At 46.0% G+C, this 19,602-nt stretch overlaps 2 protein-coding genes across 2 annotated transcripts; both read left to right on the plus strand.

The window, feature by feature from the left end:
- Positions 1 to 3,398: 3,398 nt before the first annotated feature.
- On the plus strand, positions 3,399 to 4,985 carry PHALS_07998 (gmp synthase (glutamine-hydrolyzing) domain-containing protein; the record flags this gene model as incomplete). The annotated part of the gene is made up of 1 exon (XM_024721559.1): positions 3,399 to 4,985. The coding sequence occupies one exon, from the start codon at positions 3,399 to 3,401 to the stop codon at positions 4,983 to 4,985; it is 1,587 nt and encodes a 528-aa protein (XP_024586645.1).
- A 4,069-nt stretch (positions 4,986 to 9,054) lies between these two features.
- On the plus strand, positions 9,055 to 9,261 carry PHALS_07999 (uncharacterized protein; the record flags this gene model as incomplete). Its single annotated transcript, XM_024721560.1, has 2 exons — positions 9,055 to 9,131; positions 9,189 to 9,261. 2 exons carry the CDS (start codon positions 9,055 to 9,057, stop codon positions 9,259 to 9,261), a joined length of 150 nt encoding a protein of 49 aa, XP_024586646.1.
- Between the last annotated feature and the right edge of the window lie 10,341 nt (positions 9,262 to 19,602).

Genomic DNA, 19,602 nt, shown 5'->3' on the forward strand with positions numbered 1-19,602 from the left:
AAGACTCGATCGACAAACAGCGTCGCTGTACCCACTCCGTTAATGGTGCCCAACAACGCCGCATGATGATCCATCTTGCTCAAAGTCTCACAAAGCCCAACACTATTCACCTGACGCAATATTTGGACCGGAAATGAATTAAATTTCGTGGCGCACTTCCGTAATACGTAGTGGTAGATCTCTCGTCACCACGTTGTTAAATCCCAAAACGAAGATAACAACGATCCGTGGGATCCATGAAGATAGTTCAGCAACTCTTAGCACTAAGTACTCTGCCAGTGCCCTCGATGATACTTTCATCCGACAGATGACGAGCGTAGCTCCTCGTCCTTACAATTTCGTTGGTGTCTCATCGTCTTGCAAATATTTGAACATGTCTTTGAGGAATAAAAATCATCAGCACATATATTGAGCGGTTGCTGAAGGTATTGAGGGAAGAGTTTCAATCCCTCGGACTGCCTCGTATTCTTTTTCGTCACAGCTTTACTGCTCTGCACAATGGACCCGTCATACGGTCGTACCTTCTCGGCGAAACCGTCATATCGTGACACAAAATGAGTTATAATCTTGATTTTCACGGCCCGACACTTCTACCCATGGAGTACAGTCGAGCTGCGGTCCATTGGTCCAACACAGGAGATTGCGACACCCGGTCACTTCCACTCTACAACGGCCCTGACATAAGAACAACAGCTCGCTCCTAGTTTATATAGTCTCGCCAGAGATGCATTCTAACACCAGCTTACAGCTGCTCTGTTCTAAATCATCAAAGACACACTATTACAAACGCTCGCAGCTGTGGTGAACCTGAGACACACTATGATACCACAATTCTTTTCTATCTCAACAGAGACACATTTTAGATCCGCGATATACAATTGCACTTTTTTTTCACCCTGAGACCTTGGCTCATTTTACTTGATCATTCCGAGCCGAGAGGCTAGAGACACTTATCAATATTATTGTTTGTCAAGTTGGACAATTTAATGTCCTGGACGGAAGCAATCACAACATCGGTCGTGCCAGAAGCGCTTATGCTTCCTCAAAATTATGAATACCTGACTCGCCAAGGTTTTATCAGTACAGCAATGCGTGATGCCCGAAAATTTCAACTTCCAGTCTATTTATGGCTCATGGCCCCCAGCCACGTTATACCAAGGAAAAGATTAAATTTCGAGTCCAATTTGTGAACAAAACAAGATTTAACGCTATGAAAGTAACCAAAAATAAATCTGACGGATTAAAAAAGCCTTTGGCTTCTTTACCAGTCTTCCGTCGCAAGACGTACGGATATCATATCCATACTTTGTATCTTCGATGCCCCCGCGTACTGCCTACTATTTTTGACGCTCGAAATTGTCGGACTTTTTATTAGCAAGGTTAACTTTTTGAGGTCTCACAAAACCCAAGATATTGATACCAGCCACTAAAAAAATGGACAGTGAGTCCACTTCTTCTAGAAAGAGTCGCTTTGTTCAGATTGGGTCGCGTTGACCATAAAATTTTCCACCAGGTGTGATATAGCCTAACTTTTATCAGTAGGCGTCCTGCGTATGCTGGGACTCGATCTTTTCCCATGAGGGTTTAGTCTGAGGAAATTGCAAAGTACTTCGGCCCTTCGTATCTCATAGCTGTGATGGGGGGGGTACACATGATGCTGATATTCGGTACGACCGCAGACAACACAATTTCGAGTGCTTAGCGGCTAAAAAATCTTTTCTTTTCCGCCTCAGTATGGCTGAGGTCCAACACCAATGGCGCACGAGTCTTAGATCTTCCCTTTTCCAGCAGCCTAGCTTGCCTTCGTGACATAGAAGTTTCACTTTGCATTGAATACGACACCAACCGCATCCTTGAAAGAGGCGGAAGGTCTCGGTGCGAGCTGCATCTATTGAAAGACCCTTTATGAGGATTGTAATATTTACAGCTTCCGTTGGAGGATCTGATGACAGTGCAGAGGTAAGATTTTACTACTCTTGGGCAGTGTTCAGCGGCTGCCGCCTTCCATGACGGATGGACGTGAGCTTAGGATGGTCTGATGCGCCTGGTGAGGTGGCGTGATGTCTCCCGACATCTGTCACTTCATATCGTGCCACATTTGGATGATGTGGAGCAATATTGTGAAAGAGCTTCTCCCGAGACATTTCACATCAGGGCTCAAATTCGCGCGCGACCTGATGACCTGGAGACCACAAGCGCGATGCGCGGCTGCTCCGCTTGCAGCAAGGCCAAGTTCATGACCATCACTCCTACTCCCATCCAAAAGATATTTTTTCACATTCATTTCATAGAAGAAGTAGACGCATAATCAGCGGCCTTACGGTGCGAGACATTTGTTCTTTCACCGACGCTCGGTATACGCTCGGTATTCTACTAGACGTGCTTCATCGGAGCACTCTCAAAATTGGGAAGCGCCTCCAAAGCGTATGAGTACCGCTTTCAACCATTTGGCTGTCAGCTTTCTGATACTGTCAATACCCGAGATAGATCAAAGCACATGAGGCATTTTTTCGTCCCCGGGAGAGGTGCTCGATCATCCTATTTGAGAATATGGTTCTGATACGAATTGGTGGTGGGATTGGCTACAAGAGCTCTCTTGTGCAACAAGCTTACCGTGAAATTGAGCTCGTAAGAGCGAAATCGAGAGCCTGATTAGAAGACTGTTAGTTTTTTCTGCAATTTCATTAGGATAATTTCTATAAAAACAACAGCCACATATATATGATTCAACAATCGGCAAGCAGTACATGTTCCATGGATTTTTTCTGCGTAAATTCCGTTTTAATTGTACTGTAATGAATTGTACTAAACGTGTAAGACAAGATTTCGGTACATACCCCATTACAGCAACACTGAAAAATCTAGTTAATCCAAGATATTCTCGGTATCGCGGACGAAGCCATTCTCCTTTCTCGTCGTGGGCTTTTCGATTCGATGCTCTCTCCGTGCAAAGCGCACGACAATGGTGTTTGGTTTTTTACTATAGAAAGTAAAAGCTGCAATGTAATTTAAATTTGATATATTTCAAGATCAAATCAGTAAAAGTATAAAATAGCTGGCTCTCGATATCACTTCCACATGAGCTTACGAAAGTTCCTGTGCACATGTAAATGCGGACTCATAGCGTCAGACATTCCTTAGTGGGAAATGCACCGCTATCTCGCAACGAGAAACCTGCTAACTATATTCCTTAAAACAAAACTTTTATATAAAATTTACTCTTCTGAAATAATGTTTTTCATTGGCAAAAAATCACTTACTCTCAGGTACATAAACTTAACAAACACATAGTAAAAGCACCGCTGATTGGCAGCGAGTGGCTGGCTGGCTGAGGTGTATCAGCTTGATGGATGCACGGAGTGCTGAGTTCACTAAATACACACTCAAGCTCGTTAATCATGTGTGATGTCTCCCCGGTGACCAATCGTAAACAGATCGCTATCCTTGATTTTGGCTCCCAGTACAGCCATCTCATTGCCCGCCGTGTTCGCGAGCTTCACGTGTTTTGTGAACTTTACTCGTGTCTGGTGAGCGCCGACGAGCTGCGACAGCACCAACTTAAAGGCATCATTCTATCTGGCGGTCCACAGTCAGTCTTTGATGAAGTGGCACCGCACGTGCAACCAGACGTATGGAAACTCATTGAGGAGCAGCAGTTGCCAGTGCTGGGTATTTGCTACGGCCTACAGGAATTGGCCTTTACCAACAATGGTATTGTGGCTCCTTCCCAACATCGCGAGTACGGTAAAGCAATTGTTACTCGAAAAAGTGGTGTAGATTGCGGTGGCCTTTTCGACGGTCTTCCAGACGAATTTCAGATGTGGATGAGCCACGGCGATAAGCTGCACAAAAATCCGGATGGATTCGTAGACATTGCAACGAGCGAAAATTCCGAACATGCCGCCATCGTCAACGTGGCTCGCAAGTTTTATGGCATTCAATTTCACCCCGAGGTCACCCATAGTCCACTCGGCAAGAATATTTTGCGCAACTTTGTAGTTAAAATCTGTAATTCTCCAACGGATTGGGACATGCGCAGCATTGCTGACGCCTTTATTGAGGAGGTGCGCGAAACTGTCGGACCTGAGGGACACGTCATTGGAGCTGTCAGTGGCGGGGTTGATTCATCCGTTGCTGCTGTTCTGCTAAAGCGCGCTTTGGGTGACCGTTTTCACGCAGTTCTTATCGACAACGGTCTTCTACGTAAGGATGAGGCCTTAGAAGTTGTCGAGCGCTTACAGACCAAGTTGGGTATCAATCTCAAATGCATTGATGCATCAGACCGCTTTTTGGAAGCTTTAAAGGGTATCACTGAACCCGAAACCAAACGCAAAAAAATTGGCAATCTTTTTATTGATATATTCCAGGAAGAGGCTAAGCGTATTGGCCACCCTGTTGATTTCCTCTTACAGGGGACACTCTATCCAGATGTGATCGAGAGTATTTCTTACAAGGGACCCTCAGCTACAATTAAGACTCATCATAATGTTGGTGGCCTTCCAGAAAAGATGCATTTGAAGCTAATTGAGCCGCTTCGGGAGTTATTCAAAGATGAAGTTCGAGAGCTTGGAATGGCTCTCGGCATTGATGAGCCCAGTGTATGGCGCCACCCGTTCCCAGGTCCTGGTCTTGCCATTCGTGTGCTTGGTGAGATTACACCAGAGGCTCTGGAGACTTTGCGCCACGCCGACTCGATTTTTATTGAAGAGTTGCGCAATAGCGGACACTACAAAGCCACTGGTCAAGCTTTTTGCGTGCTATTGCCGGTCAAATCCGTTGGTGTGATGGGTGACGGCCGCACCTACGAAAAAGTTGTTGCTATTCGTGCTGTCAGCACTTCGGATTACATGACTGCCGACTGGTATCACATGCCGTACGAGGTACTTGGCCGCATGTCGAACCGTATCATAAACGAAGTGCGGGGTGTAAACCGCGTTGTTTATGATATTTCCTCCAAGCCGCCTGCTACCATTGAATGGGAGTAAGTGACGAGGCAGACTCTGCTAGTCACCACAATAGATTTGATCACATTTTTACCATAATGTCTAGCAAATAGAACACAAATACGCTTATGTATATTATATTCGATGAAATAACAGCAGACGTGCTACTTCCTTTTGATAATTTGTAGCACTAGCACATATATGCATGTAATACACAACCTACTCTAACGCGTTTTCTATACCCCCAACATAATCAGCGAAAAGCACCAGACTTCATCTACCGCCAAACAGTATAGGTGATCTTCGCAAAGCAGCCTGGGAATTCAGTAACAGCGGCATGTGATCGCCGCCCCCTGTGCATTATGCCACCAGTAGAGCGGCGTATGATGGCAAGAATGAACAGCCTTTGGCGGAGGATTCCTAAATTGGTTTGCTCGGTGGCTATTTGTTCCCGCTGTGAAGGCACTGCCTAAGCGAACAACCTTAAATCGATGAAGATTGCCAAATTTACTCTAACAAACACACTATACACACACACAAAATATTCGTGGTTCAAAATAAAGTTGCGTCGACCCGAGAAAGGATACCTCTGTTGTTGGACAGATCAAAGCACGACAAATTGAGTCATTTTTTTGAATGGAGTTCTACTAAATCACAATCGTAACAATTGATCAAGCAGAGAATCTAATCGAATATCAGTGCATTGTATTCATGGTGACAGCGGCGATTTTCGTTAGTGTGCTCACTTACGAAAAACATCCTGGATAGACCATCTTTCGAATCAAATTTTATCACTTTATGGAAAGAAGCTGTTCAAAGGTACATGTCGAACGAAAAATCGGCAAAGTGCCCGAGCCATGTCGAAGATTGATCCAAAAGGATTGGACGGAGAAAATGCCCATTTTGGACACGGTTATTGATGACGACGGATTAAGGACTATTAAAGCAGATCACGTGAGTAAGTTTATCCGGCCAGGAAAGCTCTGTGAACAGAGCTGACGATGTATCGAAAAACGAAAGGGGCTTATCCAGACACTGATCACCAAAGACGTCGAACATTGCTAGAAAACCCCACTAACAGTTAACAGTTAATTTAGACAAACTATTCTGACGTGACAATACATGGGAAATAATATTTTTCGAGAGAAAGGAGACAGACACAGGGTGATTCTGAAGTTTCAATCTGGTATAAGTTTCTTCATTAAGATATTGCTCGGAGAACAAGAACAACCAACCCATACAACTCGCAGATAGAGATCGAATTTTATGCTGAAAAAATGTTCACATAGCGCCTGATAACAATCCATCGGCGCAATCAGGTCAAACTGCTTGCCCAATAATGTGCACAGCATTTAGCACTTTCTGCTGTTGTTTCAAGGCGGTTTCACTTGCGTTGTTTCAACTGCGTGTTCTATCCTTTCGTATCAGCTCAACAATATTCACATACCTCTTATTTTTTTTGTCGCAGACGCTGACGCTGCGTTTTCGGTAAGATTTGGTATAATTGGCTCGGCGTGGTCTATTTCTGATCCCAGTAAAACGTATTTCTTCTTACTTTTGAGCCCCAACGTTTTCGAAAGATATCGTTTGATAATCTCTGAATTTGGTCAAGCATGCATTAGAAAGATGTATGCTGTGATTGTCATCTATAAATGTCAAAGTGTGCCATAAATAAGAAATCTACTGGGATGTGAGGTTGGTATTGACAATTTCCGTGTGCGGATCAATCAACAAACCACTCCAATTTGTTCTTCCGGTCGTGGTTTGAGCTTGGCGATCTCCATGCGATCACGACGAATTGTAATGAAGCAAGCAGATCGACGAAAGAACAGCTTAATTGACATTTGGTCGATTGCAAAATTAAATCGCGATGGTTTCTGTATAACAATATTGTTGGGTTGGATTCTTCAAATTGTCCTTAAATAAATTTCAGGGCATTCATGTTGGTGATTGGTTCAGATGATACATCTTCTTCGTTGTCTTCTGGGTGAAAAAACATGTTAGATATCATGGTTTCAATTATTGGGTCTCGTATAAGGGATTTGAGATGCTCTGCATTTCGATCGATGAAGGCATGGATGGGGCCCTATTTATCATTGTCAAATAATTGCTTTTCCTCCGATGCCGATAAAATTCAGGCCCCAGTGATGCGCGTGGAGTGGCACATAACCCACTGAGCACTGCTCACGTTACAATATACCAAATTGCATGGTCGGACGAGGTCTGAGGCATCGAGGGTGAGGCCGTAGTGATGCACGTGGAGTGGCACAAAATTCACTGAGCAATGCTCACCTTTTAAAGCAGTTGCTGCATACCAAGAGTGGCATGGCCGGACGAGGTCCGAGGCATCTAGGGCAAGGCCCTTTATATGCGCGTGGAGTATCCAACAGCTCTTCATCGAATGTTGTTAATAACACCAGAGCTCCGGGGGAGCAGGGAGTGTGGTCACTGGACGACGTCGAGTGCGTGTTCCCACTGGTCTCGATGAGACGTGAAACCGCTGTAGAAAGGAGACGGCGAAGTCGCATGATATCTGCAAGATGTAAGGTGTCGACCTTGACCCAGGGTGCGTGGTGCGTCTACCGTAGACGATAGCGCACAGCTATATACCTTCATCAACGATATGACGGGAGAGGAAGACGGCGACGTCACCCTCGAGGCTATTCCCGCGATGTATGCTCTTCTTAAGCTGGACGAGATGTAATTCGATGGTGTCTTGTAGGCGGCCGACTTAGCCAAAGCGGTCATCATACGGAAGAGGAGACCACTTCGTCGTCGCTTCTAGATGAAGCTGTCTTGGCGGACACCAAGAGGGTGCTGAACGCAGGTTCAGGAGATTATCCTGAATTCATAGTCTGTGACCTGCCCTAGGAGCAGTGTGATGTCATTGACGTCTTTTTCCATGCCGAGGGATCGGCGTCTGTGCCGGAATGATGCTAGTGTCTAACTTATTGTAAGCGTGAACGATACGCCACTTGCCGTTTGATTTTCTTACACAAAACGTGGTTCTCGAATGGGGAAACTTGCTCTCACGAACCATTCTGCCTAGTGCTTTTGAAGGATTTCGCTGACAGCGGTGAGTACTTCTTTTGTGGCACTGATGGTAAAGTTCTAGACAAAAAGGACTTGTCATACTTCGTTTTGTGTTACTCTTGGAAAGGCCCGCTTCGTGGATGCTTCCATAGCGAGGTGGTTTACCGACGAGATGATGGGCCAGCTTGCCCATACTCGTCGATGTAAACACATTTTTCAACTTCTTCGCTGACAGTAATACATGTGGGTTCTCGATTGCTGCTGGTTACACTACACACTTTGGAGTGCCTCTCATGGATGCCCGCAATTTGAATGTGCTACTATACCAATGCCTCGCTGCTGTCCCTTTTTACGATGTCTTTCGTTATTTTTTGTATACTTATCGAGAAGTACATAATCGCAGCCAACGAGCGAACCAAAGCTTTGCGTGCAACATGAACGAAACATTCCGACCTTGTGATACCTGCAACAATTTATGTTCGCCATTTTAACTTCACACGGCCAAATTAATTGTATCTCTAGGTAGAATAGCGTATGCTTAAATGCGTTACAGTTTCTTGTCTTTTTGGTATAAAGGTTCCTTTGAGTGCTAGGCCTGCACTCTTATATGGAGCTCATTATAGTTGATAAATTGATTCAAGGGCTTAAAAATGATTATGTAAGCCAAGAACGAAGTCTTAAAGTTTGCTCGCCATAAAACTACATAAGTGATAGGAGCTGGTGTTTTTTTTAGAGAGGGAAATTTGGCTGTGAGCTTTCTCGTATACAACTATATGCCTCTTAAACGCTATTGAAGCGGTGTAACTGTTTGCCTAAGGTGCTTTTCTTTAATTTCAGATTTTGGCTGTCGTATAATATGCTCGGAAAAAGAAGATTAGCAACAGATGAAGTTCTTAATCAGCACATCGTCTCCGTACTTACAGGACTCTAAAGACCGTGTTTTTATAGTTTTTCTTAAAACTAATATGCTAAGCTAGTTACAATTAATCAAATTTTGCCGGTTGCGGCCACTTACTATGTATTTTACAGGTTGCGTATAAATCTTAGTATAAAAAATAGTCTTTTGGTTTTGATAACTATGGCGCGTGCATTTTCATTTCAGCCGTTTGTTAGTCACAATGGATTTAATCGTGCATGGATATCGATCGATGCCTCGTAAGATATGGTTTTCGCCATGTTTACCTGTATTTAAAGCTGATTATGGCACACCAGGGATCTGAAATATGGCACAATATGGCATCTCTTATCATATATAAGATTTTTGAAAGAACATCGTATTGTTTGACTCGGAAAATGGCTTCATGGGACATGGTAACCAGTGCTGTACTCAACCGAGGTAGTATCAGCCAACCTGCCGTCATTATCTTGATCTGTCTCCCACATTGCCACAAGCATCGTCGCATGATAAAGATTCAGGGTTGCTGTCTGAATCCAAGAATCTCTTGTCTGATGCAGATCGTGCAAGCTTCTGTGATTGTTGCTGAGCACATGAAGTATCCAGAACGTCTCAAATGTTTTTTTCTGTTCGCGTCCTCTCTACTTCTATATGCAGCACAGGAGGAAATCAATACTAATTTTTCGTTATCACTTGAACTACAGCAATATCACTCAATAGCTTTATTGCAAATTTGGTAATATTGGTCGGAACGTAATTTTGATCAAATTATGACACCATTTGGAATAGATTACGGAACCGAAGATTCTTATAAGAAAATGAATAGTACTTATTCAATTTTTTTAATTAAAAGCAGTACGTGAACACCGCAAGGCGAATGGCAACCGTTTTTGAAAAACAGGCCAACTGCTTTGCTATATTCTCGTCAACCAAGAATTGAAGCGTGCATTGTTGACCCAGGGTAAAAAGATGCATATTTTATCCATTCTTCTCATACCTCAGGAGTCGAATTGACTACTAAGTGCAAGGATGTCTTTAATTCTTGCCTCGATGAATCGTTCTACTGATTAAGCCCGCAACAAAAAACGTACAAATGATTGGAGTCAGAATCCTCTCAAACAATACTACTAAAAAGTGGAACATTGAAAAAGAGTATTACATTAGCAGCTGAGATATCAAGTCAAATGCGTTTAAGCGCTTCCAGACGTGCTACAGCGTTCCTGATTGATACAAAGGCATTACTTAGATGCGGCGGCAATAAATATCGCAAATGTAACTAGCGTAAAAAACTATGTCGGCTTGTATAATAAAGCCTTCACTGTTTCATTGCGTAAAAGTAGCAGCCACGTTCCGATAGACGTTACCTTCTGTAGTACTATTAATCTGATATCGCGCCTTGGATCAAGTTTTACTTTACCACGCTATTGGTCACGGTACTCCACAACCTTTGAGCGGATGCTAAAAGTGATGATCAATAATGCAACATGCACGTTTTCTAAAGTACATTGCGCACCCTGACCTGCACATTATTTGTTTTGGTTGTGAGTTCTATTACGAATTGATATGACCAAAGCAGCCGACGTGCTAGCGGTTTCTAAGCTCAAAGACCGTGTATGGCAATGTGCTCGAATGCGTAGCACCTGTGCAAAAACGGCATTCCCACATGTTAACAGGAATGGGCGGTTTGTGCCAGATTGGTGGCGGCATTATATTTATTTTACGCAGTAGAAGTTTGCCGCTAAGGAATAGCGCTTCAGAAGGTACGCTACGCTGGCGATTGACCGTTTATCTCGAATTTCGCTTTGTTATTTGTACAAAAGAAAGTTGATATGGCGTCACGCTGTTCACTACGGAAGCAATTGATGTCTGATGTCAAATTTGGTTCCAGGAACCAAATTTATTCCATAAAGCACCCACAGTTGGACTCATGTCGCCGTGTTCTCATATACCTTCGAGACGGTCTGAAAATCTAATTTTTGAAGTTATAGCCGCTCCACGCTTTCTCACAGAGCTCTACGAGTAGCCTCAATCACGGACATCATAATGAGCCGAGCTTCTCATTCAGTAGGAGCAGATCAACTTGATTTCCCAGCCTTTGTACAGCGTCTTGTCATCCGCAGGTGCTGTGTCTGTGTCTCTACTGCTGTTTATCATTTATCATGGGGATCAAATAGATCGAGCTGTTAAGCAGAGCTGAACGACCGTTTCGTCGCAAGAAAATACTGAGTCTTAGCAAACTCAAGGTGGCCTATTTGGCTCGACTTGTCTTCGTGGGTATCGAGGTCGATAAGTTCCAGCCCTAAGCGAAATGACAAATTTTAAGACGGGTGGGTTTAAAGCTCCTGTAACTCAGTCGATAAGATGAGCGTATCGGTCTATATAAAGCTCTCAAAAGCATTGCTTTTTGAGACTTCATGCATCTGCGCAACCCATTACAGTTAGAGACCCAAAGGAATATGCGGAGGCATCGCATACCAAGTACGGTGACATCCCCCAATAAGAACACACGTTACGGTATCCTAGACGGTTAAGACTTTTATTAGCATAGGATGCTATTTTGTGCTAGACCAGGATACTAGATATGGCCTCATTATATTTATGATCTGACTGAACGACCCAATCTATGAATTAGTGGTGGGCTGATCATGCGTCATCAATTCGTTTGTCACTCATACATAGAAATGGTTGTCAAGAGCTAGTCAGCAAATCTCAATGATCATTGATTTCTCCATATTCTGTTGGAGAATTACCAAGTCGTGGGTTCAAACCCCGTCATATGCATATGTTCTTTTCGATGCATTTGTCACATTCCATGAGTTGAAGTACGATCCTTAGTGCATAATAAGACGCCAGTGTGGTGGTAGTGCCTTAATGTTCTACTAAGCAAATATTTAGAGCGACAAGAAATGAGGGGCGAATCATTCATACTCATAAAATGCTCGATACAGCCACAATTCCGACGCAAACACAAGACTCGGAACGTACAAGCTGCCAAATAGGATGAGAAGCTTTATCCTGTTTGATGCTCGTGACCTAAGGATAATTGTTATTTTTAAGATACAATATCATTCCTCTCTTTGCGCTTAGTATCTCTAGCAGGTTGCTCTACGAGCACTTATCAATACACCAGGAGATGGCGTATGCATCAGCGATCCCAACGGTCCGGTGACACCGCTATTTATGCTTGACTTTTCATGCGCACTTAAATTTTACATTTAATCGCCTGGAGACACGTAGAAACAAAGAAGGCGATGTGGAATCCTATGTCCTAACCTGAAACGGAGCTATACGTATCCTGGTATGAAGGGGTGGGTCACAAATATGGTGTGACCATGCAAGGGTGCGAGTTACACAAGACGGTATAATCACACAATCGTGTGGCTACACCGTAACAAGAAGCCACTACGTGTCTAGACTGCCAGTAGTTATGAATAATAATTAGGGTTGACTATTTAACAAGAAAATCCTACAGATTTAGATGTAGGTGGCTTTGTCGCAAATAAAACAAAATAAATACAGTTTGGATTTTAAACGGAAAACTTTATATACCTTGGGTTAAGGTTGTGATTACTCTGGGAGTGCGATCCGCTATACTCGTACTGGTTCTGTTGATGACCTTAACTATAATTTCTTTAAGCGAAGGAGCCACGGCAGTCCCACTGCACTTGGTAGCACTTGCAGTTTATCTACACCTAAGATATTATGACTGATCCTCTGCGAGGAGGGAGTAGTTCTCTTGTTTGCCCCAAAACATGCAGGACCGGCTTCAGATGCTGGTGTTTCTGCTTGGCTTTGAGGGCGTACAACTTCTCGCATCACAAGGAATTGTAGCGATCATTGCCCGCCTAAAGGCGTTTTCGAGCTATGAAAATGCTTGGCTACGGCGCCTACAGTAGAAAATGCCAGTGTTGACTACATCCATGACGCCATTGTCGACGACGGATGACTCCTCCCGTCCCAGGCCGCTCAAGGTGAGCGTTAAGACCTTTGTGGCAAAGATAGAGAGAATTTCTTGTCTGGGTGAGAGAGGCCGAGATGGCTATGGCGTCTGCCATGCTCCAGATAGAGCGACAGCGCCTGGCGCTATCTATCACCAAGCTCGGTGGTCGAGCGCGAGAATGGGAATCGATGTGCGGCACTTCGGTCGAAGCGGCGCTTGTTTCCTGGACGGAGCTGAGCAGCCGTTTTTGCGAGTGTTTTCGCCGCCTAATCAGGCAAATCGCGTGTGATTGCGTTTCCTCGCATCCCGACGGTGCAAGAAGAAGTTAGTGGACTTTGTCCAAGAGTTGAGAACTCTCGTTGCCGGGATGGCAGCCGATCCTCTGCCCGAGGTGGTCGCAGTGACCGTCATTATGGATGGCCTCCGCACCGGCGTGGCCAAAATGAAAGTCTTCCGTGAGTATCCGTTTTCTTTAAAGAAGCAATGAACGTGGTATTAAATGCCGAATTCGACTTTATTTTGGCACGACATATTTGAAATGCACACCCTAGATCTCGTCGAACGGGCCTGAGCCGATGGATCTCAGCTTTTCTGAGAGAAGAAGGAGAGGTCCAAGCAGCCGAGCAGCGTTTGAGCACCCGACAGTATTTTGCCTGTATAAACACCCATCACCTTCATTTCCGCAAGGCGCATCAAGGTTTAACGAACCGACGTCCCACTTCTTACCAGGCTTCTGTTTTGTCGCGAAGAGCAGACAAGATTTCTGTTAAATCTGAAATAGGTAGAGGGCAACAGGGCCCAGCCCCGAAGAGCTCCGTGCTCTTGAGCACGAAACGTGTATGCAAGCCGGGCTTGCTAATCGTGAAAGCGACCGTGAAGAGCTTTGAGAAGCCAAGGAAGATCCTGATCAACTCTGGGACATCGGGCAAATACGCTCGACGACTCACAACAGAAAGTAGTCAGCTGTATGCTGATGCGCTGAAAGCGCGGATGAGTGGCATCGTCACTGTTTGCTTAGCGTTGGGGACATGTGTCACGGTGCCGAGGGTCCCTGTGGACCTCGGTGTCAAGTTTCTTGAATTTGGTAGCGTTGACGCTGCTTGGTCTGAGACTCTGATTCCAGGTAAGATCTTATCCTTGTTGGACAAGAGTTCCGAAAATGGCTCACGGGCTCAACGTGGAGTGGTACGTAGCTGTTCAAGTAACAAAGCAGTCACAGCATGCCACAAGTGGTATGGTCGGGCGAGGTCCTAGTCATCTTGGACAAGGCCCTTCGCCCGTATGTTATACACTGGACGAAGACTGCGGAGCAAGCAGATCCTCGTCGGATTTTTGTTAATAATATACAAATGGCGGTGGAGCAGGAAATGGGGACACTGGACGACGCTAATAGCGTGTTCCCACTGGATTTGCTGAGACGTAAAACTTCCTTGGAGAGGTGAAGGCGACGCCGTATATTATCTGTGATACGCCAGACGTCCAGGATGTGTCTACAGTAGACGATATCGGACAGCTATACACCCTCGTCAATGATATGACGGGAGTGATAGACGGCGATGTCAGCCTCGCGACTATCCCGCAGTGGATGCTCTTCTTGAGCTGGAGGAGGTGTCTTTCAAAAAAATCGGCGGTGACTTGAAAGCGGCGACTAAGCTGAGGTGGTCATTATAAGACCTATCGAGGAAATTAATTCCTCGTCGCTTTCGTGTGAAGCTGTACAGAAAGACACTAAGAGGGTGCTGAACGCACGTAGTGGATCGTCGGTCCTAAAATCTCCCTAGGATCCGTACTATCCTTTGATAAAGATATTTCAAGACGCCGTCTTCAAAGTCCCGCCGTCGGACCTTCCTCCGACCGAGGTATGTGTCATGAGATCGACCTGTTTCCAGGAGCCGAATGCTACGTAACACGCTATTGATCCCTGTCCAAGGATTAGTGTCACGTCATTGACGCCCTCTATCGTGCAAAGCACAACGCAAGAATGGTGTGTGAGAGCAAGAATCCCCATTCGACACCCACGTTTTATGTCCAGAAGCCGAACGGCAAGTGACGTATCGTTCACGCTTACAATAAGCTCAATGCTACCACTATTCCGGCGCAGACGCCGATTCCTAGGAAGGATGTTCTCCAGAACAACATGTTTGGATGTTCAAAGTTCAGTGTACTCGACTTGGTCGATGGGTATTACCAATCGCTCTTGAGATCGATTGATATTCCGCTGACAGCGGTGAACACTACGAGTGAAATGCTCTGAGAGTGGTTGGTGATGCCCTAAGGGCTGTCAAATGTGCCAGCAACATTTAATTGTCTTTTGACGCAGTTGGTCGGCTACCGGGCGTATGCACAGACAAATTTCGACGACATCTTCGTCCACAGTCCTGCGGTGCATGAGAGGACGGATGAAGAGAACCTCATTGTGCATTTGAGAGCGGCGCCGAGTGCATGCGCTCGAATAAGCTGTATGCTAATCCAGACAAGTGCATCTTCGGCGCCGAAAAAAATCCTTTCTAGGGTACTTCATTGGGAAGCGTGGCCTGCGGATCCCGCTAAGATGAATACCACTGTGGACTGGCCGGTTCCAAAGAACCAAAAAGACTTACGCAAGTGGCTTGGCCTCGCCAACTATTTGCATAGGTACAGCAAGAATTATGCGGAAATGACAGGGATGCGGAATGGCGTTTGAACACCGAGTATCGGAAGGCTTTTGACAGGGTCAAATAGCCTCCTTCATGCCCCAATACTAGCGCTGCCAGACTTCAATCGTCTTTTTCGTGTCGTCTGTGACGCTTCGGACTTTGCCATCGACTGTGCACTGCTGCAAGCAGACGCTGAGGGGTGAGATCAGGTGATCACGCTCGAGTCTCGCCAGCTCAAGGCTGCGGAGAGGCGCTACAGAGTCCACGAGAGGGAATTACTTGCAATGAAGTATAAACTTATCAAGTTCGGGGTGCACCTGCTCGGCTCCAAGCCATTTGTGCTCTACACAGATCAGCGTCACTACGCACTGATACTCAGTCGCTATACCTCTTGCAGAGGATGGCCAGGTGGCTGTATCTGCGGGTGATGATATGTGTGTAGCGCTGCTACGGGCTTTCGTGAGCAAGTAGTTTGGAATTTCGGGCAAGAATTCGTCGTCGCAACGTTGCATCGATATTCGTTGAAGAACGGGTTGCTGTGTTACAGTACCAATTTGACGGATGTGCCACGAATTGTGGTTCTTCACGATGAGAATTTGAAGTATCGTATCCGCTTTGAGACCCACGACATCCCACTCAATGAACATCTCGTTCATGGAAGATTTATGGCTCTGTGAGTTGCCACTACTGGTGGCCCGACATGTTCAAATGAACGAGCACATAAGACGTGCCAATGGGTGAAAACCTCTCCGAATGCGGTGGCACTACTGGCCAATTTGCCGGGACCCTCCGGGTGTTGGCAGTCCATGAGATGGAATTTGTGGTTGGCCTAGGACTCGGCGGGCAACTCGGAAGTTTTGGTCGACAATCTTAAGGGTGCTGGGGACCAAGTAGACTATGTCAACAGCGGACCATCCGCAGCACGATGGTCAAACTGAGCATTTGAACCGCGTCGCTGAAGACGTCCTTCACAGCGTCTACACTAAGACCCTGGCGTCATGCTGCCACTTGTAGAATTTTCATTGTTAATGCAGTGCATGCGTCTACTGGCTACACGCCGCTCTACGTCATCGGACTCGTTTATCCTAGCGTCCCACTGACGCCGCTATCCCGTGGCTCAGGGCTTATTGGGGGAGAAATAGCTCATGCCAGCCCCCTCACTGTTTGTAAGAAATCGATGACTTCCTATCTACCAGATTGTGTGTCTTACGAAATGGGCGCGACGCGATGGCTCAAAGCCAAGTCGTGCAAAAAGAATATGCAGACGGAAGAAGCAAAAAAAGTGTTGAGAACATCAAGGTTGAAGACCTGGTTTTATTAAATGCTAAAAATATTTCTGCACATGCACTTTCTGCTGTCTAAAAGACAAAGCTCCGACCACGTTTTATTGGATATTTAAAGGTCATGGCCAAGCGGGCCTAGAGTATACACCAATCTTCCGAAAAGGATAGTCACACATCCCAAGTTTTGATTGGGCCTGCTTTAGACGGTTTGGAATCCGGCGCAAGTGGAAGCCGATGCGTTGGCACCGGGGCGGCGCCCACGGGAGCTCGACCACCCAGAAACTGGACCAGCAACTGATTTTGAGCACGAGATGCAGCAATTTTTATCGCCAATGGCGCCAGGTGCTCCACCGTCGCTCGAAGTGACGCATTCGTCTGCTCGACGGCTAGAAGCCGCTCCGACAGAGCTTGACAGTCCTCAACGTGAGGCAGTTGGTGCACAAAATACTCCACGCTCTTGACGTCTTTCGCTCAGCGGTATGCGACCCCAGTATGATGCTCAGCAAAGTCCCGATGACGACGGACCTTGTCTCCAAAACCTCGATAAGAATCGCGAGTCACCAGACGGCGATCAACCAAGTCGTCATCGTCCGCCGCTGATTCTTTTCAAAAAAAGGTGGAATCCACTATCATATGGAACATTTTGTGGTTCGATGGCGTCGACAGGGTCAAACCTAATATCTTGTGAAGTGGCGGGGATACCCACACATCATGGACGCTTATGATCAAAGGGATCATGACATTTCACATCGTCGTACAACCGCGCTTCCTGGCAATAGTCAGGGAAGCCGAAGTGCCATGAGCTGAGCTCAAGCAATGGCCCTGAGCTGCTGTGGTCGCAGACTAACCGTGTGAGAGACCACAGAGCTCGCGGGAGCGTGGAGGGTTAATTCATACGTCGCAGAACGATGATACGAAGGAAGTCGGCGTTGCGCCTTGAGTTTGGCAAATTCGAACCGAAGATGGCATTTCACGCGCACGTCCACCTCCTTGTTGCTCCGCGGTAGGTTGGACAGCGTTTTCGGTGCCGCTGCACCCATCGCTCAAAGAACTCATCATCATCTGCAGCGTTTTTGCTAGGGGCGAGCACCAAAGGAATTGTCCGCATCGAGGGTACAGGAGCGCCTCCTCTTTGAGCACGAGGTCGAGCGCGGTACATATCCATTGTGATTCCATGAGGTACCAAGAAGCGAGCTCGGTTAGCTTTTTGTTGGTCAGGCACAGGTTGTGTAGTGGCCGGGGTAGACGCCCAACGATCATTTGGTTGCGTCCTTCGCTTCAGTAGCGGGGTCCGCCGACTTGATTACGTATTCCTTACGAGGGTCTAGGACCAGCCGTGGATGCGCGCGTACAGCCGCCCTGTGGGCAGCCTCCAGCTGCTGCTCCTGTGCCTCGTCGAGGCGATTAATAATGATACCACTTTCCCCGGAAGTCAAGGATCGGCAAACGATCACGGTGTATAAGCAAGGTTCGAGTAGGCTCATATCGCGCCTCTAGCACACCTCGCCCTCTTCTTCTTCCCATCTTAGGACAGGGGCATCCGATTTGTAGTTGACTTTCTCTGAAATCTCGACGAGGTAATTCGTTGCCCGGGCCTGGCACGGTGTGTGGTGCCTGATTGCCGAGGGGTTGGGATGCGCTTCCCTTGAAGCCGCAGACGTCTGTCCGAAGTTGCACAGCGGGCAGAAGGCGAAGAAAGGCTCTACCCGCAGGCGCTCTCAGAACCAGCGAAAGATGAACGACTTAGTACCTTATGGTAAATTTGCAACTTAATCAAAATGAGTTATGGTTTATGGCTACAGGCAGCACTTCCCAATGGCCTTATAAATATTACTGGTGAGACCTTGGGCTCCTGATTAGGGTATACTGAAGTTAAACCTCAAATCAAATGATACAAAATCTTGGGAGCTTGAACCTCGAAAGCTTGAACTGCTTACGTCACCCACCTCGAAAGACAGAGACACGTCGGTCTCGTCACCAGTACAGATCCCCAAGTAGATACTAGCATTCTGTATCACACAGACTGATTGTGACTTTTTAAAAAAAGCACGTATGCATTTCAGAACACCAGATTGTAAACTTTTCCACGATGGATACAGAAGGTACCTTCATGTAATGGCTAAGTGTGGCCCATTACATCAGCAGAAGACCGTCACTTCGAATAGCAATCACGGCAGGATCCTTCGACTTCAGCCAGCCGCTGTTCTTCATCGCCAGGAACAGTTGCAGGTACATTCTTTAGGAGTTGGTCATCTAAGTTCTTCGTTTTGATCACATCTATCGAGTATCCCACCGACTGACCCGCCGGGGAACGCGCTTCCCATTATACTGACAATCGCACGAAAGGATTTTACCATCTTCCCACGAGGCGGCGGATTCCGCAATGATGAGAGATTTTCTGGCGTACTTGCGCGAAAAAGAAGGCGTGTGAAATAGATCTTCAATCAATGATGAGACTCCACGTCGCTCTGGTTCTCGAGGCCGGCGTAACGTTTTATTGCTTTTATCAGAATGGTTTGGATGTTGTCGCGCATGCGGTCCTAAACCTCAAATGACGTGGGTTCTCTGTAAGGTGGGCGTCGTCGAATTAACGCCGAGAGAAAGTTCCAAGAATGTTCTTGGTGGTAATTTACGGAAAGTAAAAAAAACTACCGTAATGTTTCTACTGCCTCTTACGTGCGCTGTCATGCCCGTAGTTCTACCTTCATGCTTGCAGCAACCAACTCTTCATCAACTGAGGTTCAAAGAAACCGCAGTGATTAATGATGCAGTGTATGGAGATATTGAAGCCTCAAAAATGTAAAATTCCCAACACAACGATTTAACTTGTGATTTGAACGGTGACAATGATCAACATATTAAGATCGAGAAA

This window comes from Plasmopara halstedii, assembly GCF_900000015.1.
Source record: "Plasmopara halstedii genome assembly, contig: Scaffold_3120, whole genome shotgun sequence".
NCBI classification, from domain to species: domain Eukaryota; phylum Oomycota; class Peronosporomycetes; order Peronosporales; family Peronosporaceae; genus Plasmopara; species Plasmopara halstedii.